General features: G+C 42.7%; 1 protein-coding gene across 1 annotated transcript in view; it reads left to right on the top strand.

Moving 5' to 3' along the window:
- Positions 1-18,180, top strand: part of GREB1L (GREB1 like retinoic acid receptor coactivator) — a 60,689-nt gene that overhangs the window by 41,015 nt on the left and 1,494 nt on the right. Inside the window, exons 19-31 of the mRNA XM_066182625.1 lie at positions 1,705-1,820; positions 2,176-2,420; positions 3,430-3,992; positions 4,460-4,562; positions 7,412-7,567; positions 7,762-7,901; positions 9,620-9,781; positions 10,091-10,295; positions 10,987-11,152; positions 11,827-12,054; positions 13,368-13,509; positions 14,611-14,811; positions 16,554-16,692. Of these exons, the coding sequence (XP_066038722.1) occupies positions 1,705-1,820; positions 2,176-2,420; positions 3,430-3,992; positions 4,460-4,562; positions 7,412-7,567; positions 7,762-7,901; positions 9,620-9,781; positions 10,091-10,295; positions 10,987-11,152; positions 11,827-12,054; positions 13,368-13,509; positions 14,611-14,811; positions 16,554-16,692 (2,566 nt within the window). The remainder of the gene's footprint in view (positions 1-1,704; positions 1,821-2,175; positions 2,421-3,429; positions 3,993-4,459; positions 4,563-7,411; positions 7,568-7,761; positions 7,902-9,619; positions 9,782-10,090; positions 10,296-10,986; positions 11,153-11,826; positions 12,055-13,367; positions 13,510-14,610; positions 14,812-16,553; positions 16,693-18,180) is intronic.

The following is an 18,180-nucleotide window of genomic DNA, read 5'->3' as shown; positions in this document are numbered from 1 at the left end:
CCAAATATAACCCTGTAGTGTCTTTTTAGGTGGGGTGTCCCAGTGGTATTTCAGAATAATAAAGGCCACCTGTGAGGCTGGTGCTGCACTACCATACCTGCTAGTCTGGTGCCTGGGAAAACACAAGATTTCTGACATGGTGTGAGCATATGTTTGGGGAACTGATTCCCGTTATAAAATTCATTAGCCTAGGTTATTGCAGGCAATTTTGATTTAGTCTCCATGCTGCTGGGCATTTGTTCTGATATTAGGTGGAGTACTGAAACTGAAGGACTAGAGCCTGGGGAGAGCTTTCACTACAAGCATCCCAGCCCTTTTTTTGATGTGTGTATGGGGAGAGAGCAATATGAGGCTGCTGAGTGCTGAGGCTCAAAGTGTGGTCCCACCAGTAAATGCTCTTGGTTGGAGGAAGGGTGAGACCTCATCGTGACCATTTTCAGAGGCAGGGTGGGAAGCTTTGTGTGGGTATTAATGAACTCAGCTGAAAAGTGTGACTTAACTTAGCCTTTCTCTCAGATGGCATTAGCAGGGTGTGTGATGCCACAGCAGGGCAGGGAGGGTGGACAGCTGTCTCTGCAGTGCTGGTGGCTGCACTGTTCCCCTCTCTGTCAGACAAGCCTGCTGGTCAGCCAGTGCAGCCGGACAGGTCATTCCCCTCCATCAGGGAGCCAGAGGTACAGAATGAAGCAAGAGATGGAAGACAATTTAAATAAGTATTTCACTGACCAGGGATGCTGTCATGGCATACCCTTTAAGTGTAACAGGAATCAAACTGTTTGGGAAACATTTAGAAGTGAGGAGCCCTGAAGGTTGCACCTCTGACCTTCCTGAGAAAGATGGTCAAGAAATACATCTTCTGGATGCAAGTTTACAGCTCAAAACCCCAGGCACTCATTCTTTTTAGGTCCTTACACTAGCAAAAAGAAAATGGAGGAAAATCAAAAGAAAAATTCTCTTCCTCTAATCCACTTTCTAGTCGTGCACTTCCACAGAAACTTCAGTCATTGGAGAGGCAAGGGAGGACACAGCTGGACTAACCTTGTTGAGCCAAAAATTTTCTCTCTGCTGTCAAGGCTGCTTTACCAAATCATTAGATACTGTTAGGTAATTGAAGAAATAAATTTTTTCAGTAAGCTCTGCTGAACCAGGGGAACTGAAGGGTGTAAGGACATGGAACTGATGCTGCCAACCTTTCCAGTGCTAAGGGAAAATGGTGCAGTTTTGTGGTCTCAAGCCTTGATAGACTGTAGGTAATGAGTTCTTTTGGGGGGGATTACCTCCAAGGAAAGGTGAAATGTATTTCTGTCATGTAATCTTTCATTGTATGAAATAATTAAACAAGGTTCATTGGCCCATTTTACTCCACTTTAAAGTCTTACTTTATCTTTACATTAATATCTTCTATCTGTGCCAAATTGAATGCATCGACTGCTTTTTTTCTCTGACAGACCACACTAATACCACACCAGGTGAATATTTCCAGCATAACATATCCTATATACCCATTTTCTTTGCATTTAATGCTTGGCTAACAGTTGGCTACCAGAAAACAAATGCATGCCTGCACCCAAGGCCTCCTTCCTGTTGGCCATTGAGTAAGCAAGCCCAATATACAAAGCAAAAGCAGGAACTGATGAAAAAAGGAAACAGCTGAAGATTTAAAAGATGTCATTTAGGTGTGACTGGAATATTCTCTGTTCACAGGCTTGGAGAGGCAATGAACAGGATGACTGGATTCCTCGCACCTATCAGGATCTGGAAGGTCTACCTTGCATTGTTATTCTCACTGGCAAAGACACTCTGGGAGAGACTTTCCCCAGGTGCTGTTATTACTCTTTCAATAGGATTGCTCTCTAATGTGTTTAGATAAGTTGGGTTTGATACCATCTAGCTGTCTTTCCACAAAAGAAGTGTATTTTTGTAGACTTTAGTTGGGAACTGTTTAAAAGTTTGGAAAGCGCAGTTTGTGAAAAGTCATATTATCTACTGTGTGGGTCAGTAAGTGTCTGTGCAAAGTACCAAGGAGCACAACTTACATGCTGAATATTCTAAAATAATTTTATATGTACAGGCTAATAAAATTAATGAATATTTAGTAAGCAATTAAATATAGGGAGTGTTCTTCAAAGTCAAAGAAAACAAAACTTCATTTTTCATTTGTGTTGGCTCTCCTAGGTCTTTGAAATACTGTGACCTTCGACTCATTGACTCCAGCTACTTAACTCGGACTGCGTTAGAGCAAGAAGTAAGCCTGGCGTGCTGCTATGTCTCCAAGGAGGCAATTCGAGGACCTGCTGTAGCTCTTGACCTCAGTGAGAAGGAGCAGGAGAAGGCAAATGGTAGTGAGAATGACTCTGATGAGCTGCTGATAGACTTGGACCGGCCCCAGAGCAACAGCAGCGCTGTCACTGGAACCTCAGGTCAGTTGTTCTGCTGTTGGTCTGAAAAACAAGTCTTTATTCCTGCGTCATTGGAATTTGGATGCAAACAGTGAGATGTTTTCTCAAATGTGGGTCGCTTAGCTGGATCCAGCTGCAGGCTAGACAATGAAATGTTAGTTGCAGATTCTTCACACAGTGAGCAATTTTCCTGTCTACTGCTAAAAGGAGATGGTGTTTCAGTGGGAGGGATGGTATGCCATGGCTAGGCGTCCCTTGTGATTTTGATTTTTAAACTTATATTTGGCATTTGTTGCTAGCTTTGTTAAGTGGATCCTGAAAAGGTCTTAAAAACCAGATCAAAAAGGGCTAGTATAAAATTCTAGGAGTAGAAAAATGCTCTGTAACTCTGGGATTACCTATGGATGAGTGCCTCCTTGCCAAGACCAACAGAATGGTTGGCTGTTGTCCTACCTCTTCAGGCATCACCTCCCACCAAGCCTTCCCTTCTTTGCATTCCACAGACAGTTCTGGTTCCTTCTCTTTATTTCTCTATGAGTCTGAGGTATTAGGACAGCTGAACTGGGTCTTTGCTATGCAGCAGGTCTTCCTATGCACTAACTTAACCTGACAGGTAGGGAGAAGGGGACATAGCCCAGTTCATGTCCAAGTGGCAATGAAATAAATGCTCTGTTACTCATAGAAAGGAAGATGCAATTAAATTGTGTATACTGTGGTTTATTAAACTTGACTTCCTAATGTTGTTCCATCAAATTCCAAATCCTAGGTGGGAAATGATAGCTGGTATACAAAGATTAGCATTGAACACTTGTAGTCCGAACCCCGTTGCAGCAGGGCATTTGCCTTTCTGGCCAAAGGGACAGACAGATGTAAGTGATTTATTTTTACATGGTGAAACACTGACCTAAGCCACAGCAGCTTTCACTGAATAGAAATATTTGAATGTTAGGATTGTTCCATAGATCAAAAGAATTTGTGGTTTTCTTAGGTCAGTCAGTAACTTTTCATTGCCTGCTTTTTGTTTTCCCAGGTTCCTTGGCTGACAATGGTGTGAGCTCCTCGAGTGCTGCAGACAAGTCTCAGAAGCAGGCACCATCCCTTAACTTCCAGGCTGTGGCACACAGCTCAGTAGATGAGGGAGCTTACTCCAGTTTTACAGGCAGAGAGACTCTGAAACAAGAGTGTGACTCACTGGGTAACCAGATGGCGAGCAGCACCACTCCCAAACTCTCCTCACTGTCTTCAGTCTCCCAGACCTTTCAGTGGCCTGCCAAGTCGGCCAAGGACAGCAAGGCCCTCCGTGTGGCACTGCCTCGCATCGTCATCCTATCCAAAGCTGCCTACTGCCTCCTGAGCTCACAGAAAAATGGGAATTTGCCTTCCTCCTCTTCCCTCCTGCCTCACGCTGACGTGTCTTGGCTGAGCTCTCTGAGGCCTCTGCTTCACAAGGACATGAGCAGTGAAGAGCAGTCTCTGTACTACAGACAGTGGACGACAGCCCGACAGCACCATGCGGACTTCAGCAATCAGGCTGAGGCGTCTGGCACCAGGACTTTTCACCCCAGGCGGCTGCTTTTGACAGGACCACCACAAGTAAGGCCACAGTTCCTTCCTCCTGCCTTTTTAGCAGTCTGAACAGGCCAAGTTCGCAGCGATGTGTTTTGAGGTCAAAAACCAAAGTCAAATTTTAAGGATAAGTCCATGCTGCAAGTGGTAAGGAGAGGAAGGGTGATGCTTGATGTCATGATTTAACCTAAATTAAACACATGTGGGTGGCACTGGGCATAACATTGCCGTGAGCATGGCAGGACAGAAGCAGTTATCACTGCTGATCTCCCTGCGTACAAAAGTGTCAGAGGTGGTGGCCAGGTTGTGCTCAGAGACCAATTTAGTAAAAGTATTTTCAGTATAGTGGGCAATATTACATTTTGCAGTGTTTTCAGGCAGAGCTGAACACACAGCTTTTAAGCTGTGTAAGCCCAGAGGCATTTATCTGAAATTTACCCTTCCACTCTAGCAGTTTGGGTTGGCATTTAGACTTTTTTCCATCTCTGGCTCAGGTTGGAAAGACTGGTTCATACTTGCAGTTCCTAAGGATTCTCTTCCGCATGCTAATCCGGTTGCTGGAAGTAGATGTGTATGATGAAGAAGAGATTAACGCCAGTAAGTATTTAGTAGGTATTCTTAAGATGTATCATAAAGAGCCTATGTTGTGTATTATTCAGCAGGAAATTTTTAGGCTCACTGAAATGACGCCTACTACATGTCCTCTCCATTGGTGTGTAGCTAGACTCTAGGTGTCCCCATATATTTCAGTATAGATCGATAAAAAAGTAAACTTTATAATGGGCTTATCTGAGAACTGTTAAATGTATTTTGGGTTGATACATTTGTGAAACACTCAAATGAAAGTGAGCACAAAGCTCTAAATGGGCAACATCTGCCCACGTTATCTCTCCTTGCAGGCTGCTTTTAAGCAGACAGGACATTTAAGAACATTTTGTTCCTGGCTGAAACCTAACTATCATTTATGTTTATTTATAAGTAATATACCCATTTTCAGTAAGATTGTCTCCTGTCTGCAGTTTGCAGGTTTTATGTTGAGGATAAAGGGGAGCGGGATCCTCTTTGGGTTTGTGCTCATTTGTCAGATCTCACAGATCCATTAACTGCCATGGCAGCGCTTTGCCTTGAGAAGAGCAAAACCTTTTAAAAATTTAGTCCTCTTCATGGTGTTCTGGTACATAACACTTGTGACCATTAGACTGGCATCCTGAAAATGTAGTTGTTGTCAAACCTTTGAAAAGACTAATTTGTATTTCTGTTCATCCAGTGCTATTAAATGGGAAAAAAAATCCTTTGATTTGGAGCTTTGGGGGCAGTTATTCCCTCATTATTTGAACTAAAGTACCTCAGAAACTTAGGATAAAATATCAAAATGTAAGACATGTTCTGCATCATGCTCACTGGCCTGTTGAGATCATGGCAGTGTGTCACACCCCTGCCAGGAATGCATGGAATTCCAGCAGAACAGCCGTTTGGGTTTGCTTGGGGTTTTTGGTTGCGGCTTTTTTGCTCCCACTGTTTCTGTCAGAATGCTTCTCCCGAGCCCTCGTGTTCTCATTATTTTAAATACTGCTTTATTCTCCACCCCAGTTATGTTCTGTCCACATTCTCTTTGGGACCAAAAGACATAGTATTTTAAATTAAAATACTTTCTCTCTTCTTTGAGGTTTGTTTCTTTGGAGTGGTCAGGCAGCTATTTACCTCCTCTTCAGCATTCATCCAGGTAGTCTGGATCTTCTTACAGGATTCTCACAAATGACAGGCTCTTCATTCTCCTTATCAATTTGGTACTCTGGCCTACATATCTATTTTCAATTTTTCCTTCTGGTGCATGGGTGAGCACAACTGAATGTTTAACCAACCCAGCCTACGACAGCTCATGCATTCCTCTGCCCCCACTGAACGTCCCATGACTGATGAAACCTATGATTGCACTGGTCTTTTCCATTCTCCCTTTTCACTGGCATTGGTGCTTAGCTTGTACTCCAAGGTTTCTCAGCAACTTGGCCATTTCCAACCAAGGTGCTCCCAACCTGCTGCAGAAATCCTTATTATTAATCCTTGAATGTACATATGACTCCCATTTTTTTCTGTTAAATATCACCAAGTTTTTGTTGTTACAGTTTTCGAGGACACTGAGTTCTTTCCAGCTGATCTTTGATTCCTTCTTCATATTGACCATGACTCTTGGGAGTGTGCCACCAGAAACTTAAGCCTTAACTTTTGTTTAAGCTGGTGACATTAGTGAGAGTATTAAACAGTGTGCCCCTCTACTGACCTTTTAACCTCATGGGTAGTCTCACCTCCTTTAATGCTTACAATTTTACATGCTGCCGTCTTCTATTTAGTCAACTCTTCCAATTTACAGACCATTTCCTGTCTCCATTTTCTTCAGCTGTATTAATAATTTGTCCTATAGTATCATACCAAGTACTTGAGTGCAGAAGCATAAGATTCATTGTATTTCCTTTGTTCACAGAAATAGGTATTTCATAGCCATATAATGAAAGTAACACAGGATTTCTTTCGTCAACCTATTTGCGTTTTATCACATTTTCATTTAATTCAACATCTTTAATAACTTCCTTCACCCTCTCCAAATTTTGAATATTACCCAGGTCAAAGTAATGGACTCAGAGCTCTGTAGATTATTGTCTCTCCTCTTGCATCAGGGTAGGGTGAACATGTGCTCGTCTGTAGACCCAACCTTCATTTCACCTGAATTCACTTTTCTAAAATCAGTAACCTCAGTTACACACCTATTTTTAAGGTGTTTTTCCATCTCATTTTGATCTGAATTGACTCATGTTCAAGCTGCATTCCAAAGTTGTTTTCTTTGACCAATGTTGTCTACCATTCCCATTGCTTTAACTTGATTTTCTGCTTTAGACTTATCTCTGTTGGATCAATGCAGAAAAGTTTCATTTGATCCTTGCTGCCCACATCTCATTCTGTAATAGGAGTGTGTCTTTTACTGCCTTTATCATGTACCACCAGCTACTAGTTTATAAATATATACAGCCTCTCTTTCCTTGCTTTCTTCCTTCTGCCTTTGGATACTTTTGCTTCTCATTTACTCAGTGCTCTCCATTCCATCACAGAGAGGCTTGAAGCTACTTACACCTGTGCCTTCTGTACAAAAGTACCATTCATCTGAGCACTTTATTCTTAAACCAGACTGGATTATACCTCAGCAGCATGATGACAAACAGTGCAGAAAGATACCTAAGAGGCTCCTTCCCCTGCATGCAGTTTCTACGGAATTGCCATTTCTTTGAAATGGTTTTGTGTGGATTGTCATTTCACTGGTAATATTTATGATGTTCGAAGATACTGCACTGTGTGCGTGCCTGTGTGAGTTCCAGTGGAACTATAGAGCAGCAGCTGTCACATAAGCACCATTTGGTGGGTATCTGATTCTGCTTACCTGAAGTGTGTTGTTGCAGATCATACAGAAACCAGCGAAATTACTCAGTCTAGCAATGACCACTGGCCAGACATCGAGATCTTCAGCAAAATATCTTTTGACCTGAGTGTACATGACCCTAAGTACAGAAATATAAGTCCTGTATACACAGAACAACTCTCAAGAGTGAAACAAGGTAAGTAAAATGTAGGCTTTTTTAGAAATATTTTCCTACAGAGACGCAGTGTTTATTGGTTCATTTGAACACAAGTTCACAAGGTACAAAATTAAATGGGAAAAAACAATTTATGTATTCTTTACAGTTTTTTCCAGGATCACAATCTCTGGTTTTTAATGCTCCCGAAATTTCTGTTGCTTCTTTTCTTTCAGAAACAAGCAAAGAAACAAAATCAGAGGAACCTAAGAAAAGGGAGACCGTGTCCATGATGCTGACTAAATATGCAGCTTACAACACCTTCCATCACTGTGAGCAGTGCCATCAGTACATGGACATTAACCCTGTTGCACAGGTTGGTGTCAAGGTCTAAGGGTAAACTGCATCCTTGCTTTTTTATTGTGGTCTCTCCAGGAAAACTGCTCTCATCTCAGGACTTGTGCTTTCACCTTCCCTGAGATGGGATTGTTTAACTCTTCCAGTCTCGGGAGATACTGAGCTACAGACCCAGGAACATCAACTGTGTCTGGCACATTCTGAATGAGCAGTTTTCCTCTGCAGCTGCCTCTGGCAAAGGGTGAATACTGTGATAAGTTTTCTCATGTCAAAGCATTATTCAGCCTGCCCAGAGGGTTTGCAGTGTCTCACGGGAGAAGACTGTAAAAATTAAGAGAAATTCTTGTCTCACCTTAATGCCAGCCATCCACACCTGTGATGGGAGATGGCAAGGCCTACTTCTTCCTCACTTTGTATGTAACTGTGCATCCTTCTCACCAGTAGCTTATGAGACACTGGACAGAAATGAACATTTTAATCTGTTTAGTTAAAAAAACCTTTAGTTTCTAAAGCAAACAGTTATGCTCACAGGAGATTGGCAAGTAAGATTATTCCTGGTTAATAGCTCACACATTATTTCTTAACCACCAGCAGCAGTTTACCTGGAAGTTTCTTATCTCAATTCACTCCTTCCTTGCTCACTAATGTTTTCCAACAGCTTGCTATTAAGATATGGCAGCATGGACACCCTGATCTGGCAGTGCACAATGCCAGTTCCCTCGGAGCAGCACCAGTAGGTCTGATCAAACCTCATGCTTCATTAAGTCCATTGACAAAAGCAAATCCTCCTCAAGGACATCTGTTATTCCCTGCACTCATCTTTGTGCATGTGGTTAAACATAACCAGTACTAATAAATATAAACATCTACTTGTATGTGCCAGTGTGAGCTGTGTATAAAAAATTAAGATAATTAAGCTGAGGGAAATTACACTTTCAAAGAGGAGTCATTGGATAGCAAACATTATGAAGGGAGAGAGATTCTTAAATGCTTTAACAGAACCTAAATAAAGTCCCTTGCATTTTCCATCTTAGGCTAATTATTTCAATTTTTAGCAAAGATTATGGAAAGCTCATTGGGAAGAGTAAGTGACTTGACTTTGAAGTAAGACAGATGCTTCTGCAGGATGAAATCTGCCAGCAGTGTAGGCATTTGTATACACTTACATGGTTCACTGAAGTGCTGTGCAAACATAATCTCACCCAAATTGTTTATAGCCTTGTTAAAGCTGTGGTCTGCTTTGGTCACACAGCTACTTAGGAGACTATTGCCATAGGAAAAATACTATACTGATACCAGTACAGTAGTGCTCCTGCTGAGGTGTCTGAATGACAGTGCATGCTGCTGTGGAGGCACCCCCATGTGCTGCACTGCTCTTAGAATCTCCTGGGGAAATTGATTTGGACAGGTTTTTTCCTAGTATATATGCATGTCTGTGTGTGTGTGTGTGTATAGATTTGATTTCTCTTTGTAGATATTGATAAATAATCCCTAGCTGAAATGTACTTCAGAAGAGTCCAGTCTGGCCAAAGACCATTACTGGTACAGGAAGCTGATTCCTTTAATAGCAAGACCTAAACAATGTACCTTATTGTGAGAAAAACGATTACCAAAAGAGAGTGGTTTGGGTATGCTTCTCTGGTGGCTTCCAGTACTGTGACTATAAGAACTCTTCCTTACATACTCCATTTGTGTTACCTGCATGGAAATATCTTTTTGCTGCTTTTTTGTATTCAGGTGTCTGACTCCACTCTGCATGCATTCACATTTTCATCCTCGATGCTGGGAGAAGAGGTTCAGCTGCATTTTATAATCCCCAAGTCCAAAGAGAGCCATTTTGTCTTCAGCAAACAGGGAAAACATCTTGAAAGCATGCGACTCCCACTTGTTTCTGACAAGGTGCGTGTGCTGCTCTCACCCATCTGCTGCATGCATTCAGCTTGACATACATGTGCAAATTAATGGGGGGGAGGTTTTTTCTGTTGTCTTTTTGTTTTAGAGTCCTTTGTGTCAATCTTGCCTGACTGTCCTTAGAATGGGTTTTTTTAGGGCAAACACCCTTTTTTTCCTTCCTAGTGTCGAGTTCGCATGTGTTGCAATAATCAGTGATCTTAAAATCTGGTCTAAAAATAAAAAAATAGAAGTCCCTATCAGGAATAACCTGGGTTTTTTTACCTAATGTTGCCAAAATATCTTGTGTTCCAGCAGAATTTGAATGCAGTCAAGAGCCCTATCTTCACCCCATCAAGTGGTCGTCATGAACATGGACTCTTGAACCTCTACCATGCCATGGAAGGCATCAGCCACCTGCACCTCCTGGTAGTCAAGGAGTATGAAATGCCACTTTACCGAAAATACTGGCCCAACCACATCATGCTTGTCCTGCCAGGCATGTTCAACAATGCTGGAGTAGGTAAGAGACACCATCAATGCATTGCTGTGAAGGTATCAAAATCTATGTTGGACAATGTGGATCATGCTGTTGCAGGACACTTTGCAGCAGCTCCTCACATACCTGCTGTGATAATAGCTGTGATGTCTGGGCAAAAACGTGGAAGAACTGCTGTCAGGGGCATGGAATATATGTCTGCATGGATCACTGCCTTCTCAGCTTGAAGTCTGATGTTTTATGGGCCATATTCACTCATTTTACTCAGTCCTGCTGTGTAAATGTTCATTCTAGATGTTTTACACATATTCAGATTGCAATGTTTTAGTTAGCAGAAGGTAAATATTAACTGCAGCTGAACATTGGGGGCTTGAACTTTGGAACTTGTTTTCATGGATGCTGAGTTTATTCTGCAAGAAGTTTTAAGTGGCTTCAGTTTTAGAATCTTAGCCCCTTCTTGGTTCAAGTTAACTCCATTAATGCCCACAAAATTGTTTTCTACAGAGTGTCTTAAAGCATCCAGTCTTCTTGGAATCTGCCTTTTAGATTTAATCACGCTGAAAAAGGGACATACAGATTTGTTTTTAAACTAAAGTGTTATGAGCACTAAGTTCAAAAAGGGTAATGACTGCAGATGTTCATGTTACCCTTCTCTGGAAAGAGTGATAAAGTCTAATAAAGATGTCTGTATGTCGTCATTATGGTATTTCCTCAGGTGCTGCCAGGTTTCTTATAAAGGAACTTTCCTACCACAACCTAGAACTGGAACGGAACCGCTTGGAGGAGCTGGGGGTGAAGCGCCAGTGCGTGTGGCCCTTCATCGTGGTCATGGACGACTCCTGCGTCCTGTGGAACATGCACAGCCTCCACGAGCAGTCCAGGTTGGTACCCACCCATGCTGGGTCCTTGCACTGATCCAGCACTGACAGCAGCACATCTGTGACCAAGGGTCATCTCCAACATCTGGCAGGGTGCTCAGAGCACTAGGAAGGCCGTATATTAGTCTTGTTGACCACCAACAGTCAACCGCCTGCTGCTGAACACTTCCACGACTATGCCCTTACATCTGTGTGTCACTACCACCAACAGACCTCTGCTTGTGTTTGTTCTTTGCCTAGAGCCACTCTTGTTTCTTGCGACTGTTTGAGTGATTTTTCAATATGTTACTTCGATTTAATTTATGTTTCTCAGAGCAAACTGTTTATTTGGGGAACTTAGAAGGCATTAAGCTCTTGACCTTCTCAGTGCTTACATTGTCCAGTACAGAGAAAATACCATTCCAAAAATTATGTGTAAGGTGACTTTTTTTCCCTTCCTGAATTGCTGTGGAAGAACTTATTGTGCTGAAAGGCTAATTTTCTGAATGGCTGCATTGATGGGGTAAAGTTGCCTGTTGTTGAAAAAATCATCATTTATGTATTTTTACAGCATCTGGAGTAAACATTCTTAGTTGTCAATAGAATGTTTTTATACACATAGATGTATATATATGCAATGTATGTAATATAAAAATAATAAAATATGTTTGTGTGTTGTGTATGATCATGTTTTGCAGCCAGTCCCTGGAGCCTGGGAGTTTCAGCAAGAATGTGTCTTTGAAAAGTGTCCTCCAACACATTGAAGCCACCCCCAAAATTGTTCATTATGCAATACTGGGTGTTCAGAAATGGAACAGCAAGCTGAACACCAGGAAATCAAAGGCTCCATTCTCCAGGTGCCACGTGCGTGATTTTATACTGCTCAACATAGACCTGACCCAGAATGTGCAATATGATCTAAACAGGTAGGCAGAATATTTATCTGTGGAAAAATAGCATATTGACTTGATAAGAACCTTGTCACAATGTTTCTGAATGCTGTTGAGATAAACAGAAAGATCCTGCCTTAGGTAATGAGTGCACGATCACAAAAATAAAACACAGTGTGATATACATTTCATCTGTATGAGTAAGGCATCAAAATAAACCTGCCATAAGCCAAGAAAACCTGGGGAAGACAGATCGAGGGCAAGGAAGGGCTTCAGAGGATTGGAAAAATGAGGAAAGAAGAAACTTCAGGAGAAAAAATAATTGGGACACCAAAAGTACAAGAAAAAGTACAAAATGGCATCAGTTACAGGAAGAATGGGGAGCTTCCAGAATGCCTAGGAGGAGGGATTTCTTGTATTTCCTTCAGAGATAGCTGTCCTCCCTGTTGCCACTTGAGTTTGCAAGAAAAACAGATGAAAAAATTACTTTCTACTATTTCCTTCCTTTCCTCCCCTACTCCTCACCCAACTTCATCCTAAAGCATTTGCAATGAAGCACCCATATCATGGGCCTTTATTGCTAGCTCTCATCCCAGATTGAAGAAATACCCAATTCTTCCTCTCCTCAGATAAGTGAGTTTCAAATAAACCCTGTCTCTGCTGGCCATAAATGGCCCTGGGGCTTCTCACCTTCGGCTCCTGCTGCTGACTTCACGAGCTCTTGATTTCACATTCTGTATCAGGTTGAATCATGAGGTGGGAGTCAGCCCATAGAAGTGAACAATGACATTATGAATAGCAGAGGACTAAGGTTACTTCCCAGCAGCTTTTTCTCCCATAGCCAAGTATTTGCTAAAGCCATACTTTCCCCCTCATTCCAGTTTATGAGAAATACGTCATATGGAACTGGCTTGTTCAGAAGTGGAGGTTGGTCACTTCAGAGCTTCTGTCAAGTCCAAAATATATAATACAAAAACCCCAAACATAAAAAGAATTTAAAAAAAAAAAAAAAAAAAAAAAAAAAAAGGGTGGGGAGAAAATGATTGATGCCAGTATGTGATGAGCATGAGAGCACAAGCCAGATCTGGTGTGGGGAAGAAGCACACAGGCACACTGAAAAGTGAAGACTAGTTTGGGTTTAGTGTGACCAGCAGCTGCTTTTCTTGCCCAGGAGCAAGGAATTGAAGGAATGAGTCTTCAGAGCTCTGCAGAAAATTTGTAATGGTGCCGTCAGATGATCTCCGAAAATCTCTGCTAAGCCCATACTGGTGCATTTCAGCAGGGGGTGTGTGAATGCTCATGCACAGCAGCCACACAACTGGTTTAGTGATCTCGTGTTTAATGTCCAGGTATTTCTGTGAAGATGTGGATTTTAACCTGCGGACCAACAGCAGTGGCCTCCTCATCTGCCGCTTCAACAACTTCAGCGTCATGAAGAAACATATTCAGGTTGGAGGACAAAAGGACTTCGTTGTTAAGCCAAAAATCGTGGTAAGTCTGGAAGTTGGAATTATGCTCTATTGTACTTAAAGGGGTAAAATCAGGACCTGTTTTCCCTAGAAAGAATGAATTCTCTAGTTCTTTAGATTTATTTCATGCTTATTTGACATCTGACATACATGGCTTAATCCATGATACGGTTGCCACATCAGAAATAGAAAATGAGAAACATTTTGCTATTTATAAATTACTAAAAAAATCCTCCTAATCTATTAGAAGATATACTGAGATTGGGAAGAGTTTGGTCTAGCTTTTCAGTGGTATCTCTGATGGAGGAAGAATTTGCAGACTCTGATCCAAAGCAGGCAAGTTGTACCAGATTCAGTTTCAAAAAACAGCCACAAGTTTCTGGTGTTTGCTGATTTGTGATGACTTTCAGTCCTTGCACTTCCTAACAAGAAGAGGGCTGAGGAAAGGCTCTGAAAACTGCAACCTTCTGAAATCCCCCCAGGATATCAAAATACCAAATATTTTATACAGAGTACATTACACCTACGCCAGCTTTAAATGGAGGTATATATTAAAGGATTGCCTTTAATCTAGGAATCTTACTGTTTGTGCTCCTGGTGGTTTTGAACACATCCCACACCCTCTCCCTTTAAAAAAACAACACTTCCCATACTTCACAACTTAACTGACTAAACTCTGGGTTTGAGTATTTTTGAAGATCATTCTCTGATTTTCCTTTTCTTGTGGTTGCAGTGGAATCTGTAGTGACGGACTGGCCTATGAAAAAACTCCATAGAAAGCATTTTTTACGGATGACTCCACACAAGGAGTATGTAATTTCCTATAATGCCCAGGAGTAAGGCAGGATGAAGGCCACTATGACAGTTTGAACTCCCTATTTTATGTCTCTTCTTTAGGCAAGCAGATATCCACAGAAGTATGTAGCAAGCAGAGAGCAAGCAGTTAATTTATTTCTGTGCTTTGGTGCTAGGTGAAAATCGAATGGGGAGTTTTGATCCTTTTGTTCCTCCTCCCTCTCTTCCTGCTCTGTCATGGCAATCCCTTCCCTAGGTAGAGGAACTCCAGCAGAGCAAATACACGGAGTAGGTGGGTTAAAAGGGGCTCCCCTTGGTTTCACTGCAGGTCTCAGACAGCATGGCACCAATAATGCCTCTTCAGTACGTCTGTGCCCCTGACAGCGAGCACACACTGTTGGCAGCCCCGTCTCAGTTCCTCCTGGAGAAATTCCTTCAACACGCGACGTACAAACTCTTCCCCAAGGCCATTCATAACTTCAAGAACCCGGTGTTGGCCATTGACTGCTACCTGAACATCGGGCTTGAGGTACAAAAGATTTGCAGGGATGATGGGGACAAGGAAATGCAAACCTTTACTTCAGTATCTTTGTTGTGTTGAAATGCCCTTCTTCAGCATCAAGGGTAACATTTGAAGACTTTGGTCCCAAACAGATTCTGCTGCTGGAAGTAAAGGACCAGTCCACTGGAGGAGCTGGTGGTGAAGTCTTCAGCTGGCTGGTGTGGGTAGAGACCAGAGGTCTGTGATGGATTCATGTGACTGCTGGACTGTGCCAAGTCCTACACTTGGGTCCATCAACTCCATGCAGTGCTACAGGCTTGGGGAAGAGTGGCTGGGAAGGTGCACCAAGGAAAAGAACCTGGGGGGTGCTGGTTGACTCAGCTGAACATGAGCCAGGGTGTGCCCAGGTGGCCAAGAAAACCATTGGCATCCTGGCCTGGATCAGCAACAGTGAGGCCAGCAAGACTAGGGAGGGGAGCATTCCCTTGTACTCGGCACTGGGGAGGCCACACCTCAAATCCTGTATTTAGGTTTGGGTCCCTGAATTCAGAAAGGACATTGAGGTGCTGCAGCATATCCAGAGAAGGGCAATGGAGCTGGTAAAGGATCTGGAGCACAAGTCTGATGAGAAGCAGCTGAGGGTGCTGGGGTTGTTTAGCCTGGAGAAAAGGAGGCTCAGGAGAGACTTATCACTTTCTACAACCACCTGAAAGGAGGCTGTAGCCAGGTGGGAGTCAGCCTCTTCTGCCAGGTAACTAATGATGGGACAAGGGGAAACAACCTCAAGTGGTGCCAGGGGAGGTTTAGATTGGATATTGGGAAAAATTTCTCCATGGAAAGGTTTGTCAAGCACTGGAACAGGCTTCCTGGTGGGGTCACCATTCCAGGAAGTAATTAAAAGATGTGTAGATGTGGCGCTTGGCAACATGGTTTACGGGTGAACTTGGTAGTGCTGAGTTAACAGTTAACAGTTGGAGTCAGTGATCTTGGATCTCACTGATCCATTGTAACAGTGGGATCTCGATGAGTGTAACCTAAACAATTCCATGATTTGCAAAGGAATTGGGCATGTCTGTCTGAAATAATATTTCGAACAAAACAAAAACCTGAAAGTGATGCCATTCTTGACAAAACCTGGTATTCATCCTTTGATGCTTCTTTTTGTGAACCTGGGTTTCAAGCAAATTAGATTTTGGAAACATGCTCTAGATGTCTGTAGGTGAGGAGAATAGAATTTTTGAGCCCAATGGTCAGTTTGAACTGGGTCTGAAGAAGGGTCAACATCTAACAAGGGTGTTGTTCAGACAAATTTTGTGGAGGTCAGTGGTAAGGTGGAGGAAACACCCTTTGAAATGTAACAGCCATGACAGCAATGAGACACCACAGTGCTGGGAACCACAAGCATAAGCATTTCCCCTTCTTATGGAATTGCTTACTTTGTTTGACCAATGTATCCTTATTAGAGTAACCTATATAACCCATACAGTTATTATAAGCAGGTAATTAATAGAGGGAAAAAAAATCAAACTGAATTACAGAGAGCCCTGAAATAGTGTGTTGCAGACTTGGTAACCAAATCTGAATTTAGAGGTTTGTTCTGTGTGTTACTTCTTTGGGAAAGTTTGCTCAGTGCTGCAATCTTGCTGAATTGGATTTTTATCAGAGCACCAGCTGACTTGCCTGTTACCACTAAGTTGTATTCCATTCCATAAAAGTAATCCTTCGACATTTCTGAGACAGAAAGCATTTCTTTCCCCCTTGTGTTTCAGGTGGCCATATGCTACATCAGCTCTCGCCCACACTCAGTCAATGTCAACTGTGAAGGGGTGTTCTTCAGTGGACTTCTGCTCTATCTCTGCGACTCCTTTGTTGGTGCAGACCTCCTCAAGCGGTTCAGGTTTCTCAAAGGTAATCTCACTTCTCTGCTGGGCATCCTGGGTGCCTCTTGCCAATAACAGCATGGAGGAAAAGGGAAAGGCAGAGGAATAAACAGCTGGATTAAACAGCTCCATTATTTTCACAGTTTGTTTTGGCACTGTTTTCAAAAGAAATAGATGGAGTGGTTTTTGAGGGGTGTATCAAACTTCTGTTCCTGTTGGCAGTTAATTGAACCTTAGGTAAGCGCTGATAAATGACATTAATTAAGTTATTTTGAAGTGAGATCAGCAAGGATTGTGGAAATCAGGCAGTGAATTGTGCAGTCAGCAACTTTAGAGTTGTGAGCATAGATGTTACTGATGAGGACGGGAAATTCTGCTCCGGCAATCAGTCTGTAATGGCAAATAAATCTTCAGTTCTGTAAATAAGGATAGCTCTGAGCTGGAGGATGATTTGGTCTGCCCCACCCGAACTTGATAAACCTCACAAAAATCTTTATGCTGTCAATTAGCAAATTGCCACAGGAATTCAGTGATGCTGAAGTGTATTGGAGAGCTCCAGTGCAGTTGTGGTGGCACAGCTGAGCCATTTCCCTCTCGTGCTGACTGAGGATGGTGCATGTGCAGGTGGACCATAGGAATGAGCCTTAGCCAGTTCCAAGAACCACATTTTGAAGTTTGCTCTTTTGCCTTCTTGGACCCTGCAGGGCAGGGACAGAAGGGGAAGGCGCACAGATGCTGCAGATGGTGCCGCCCACCACCAGGTCCCCAGAGCTGATGCAGCCAGAGAGGTCAATTTGTTGTTCCTTGGGCAAAGGGGGACTTCTCCCCAAAAAACAGGCAGTGGATGCCTGGTAGGAAGAGCCTTCCCCTGCTTCAGTCAAGCAGAGGAGAGATCTAGACCAAAACTTCCCACGTGCCAGGTGCATGGGCTGGAGCATAGAACAAAGTCCTGAAGGTGTCCAGTTCTCCTGCTTATTAAATGACCATGTGTAACACCAGGTGGAACAAAGTTTGTAAATTTATTAAGCCACAGAAGAAATTATGGACTCTTAGAGTGCTTTACCAAGGGCAGCTCTCATACTTAAGGAAGTCAGAGGATTTTCTGAAGTCATCTGTGGGACTGGTTTGGCTTAGAATTTCATCACTGACCATCTACAAACCCAAATGTCCCATGATATAAAAAAGTAGGCTTTATTATTTGGGTGTAATTAGCAGTAGTAACTTACAGATCCAGTTAATGTTCTCTCTGCTGCATATTAACACTGCCTGACTGTCAGGCAGTGACATCCTGTGATCCAGAGCACGCCCCATACTCTATGCCTGCTTCTCTGTGTCTGTGCCTTCCTGCAAATGGACACATTCATTTCTGTCCCGGGGGCTCAGAGGGATCTGATCTGAGCCTGGACTGGATGGCTGGTGATAGACCCTTCTAATACTACTTTTGTCCTCCCTAGCAGCAGAGATTTCTTTAAAATATCTTAGGAAAATCAGTGAAGGAAATTAGCTGTTATTGTAC

This window comes from Chamaea fasciata, unplaced genomic scaffold, assembly GCF_029207755.1.
Source record: "Chamaea fasciata isolate MVZ Bird 193981 ecotype frontalis unplaced genomic scaffold, bChaFas1.0.hap1 SCAF_1, whole genome shotgun sequence".
In the NCBI taxonomy this organism is placed as follows: Eukaryota; Metazoa; Chordata; class Aves; order Passeriformes; family Sylviidae; genus Chamaea; species Chamaea fasciata.
This window is presented reverse-complemented; position numbering and strand designations above follow the sequence as displayed.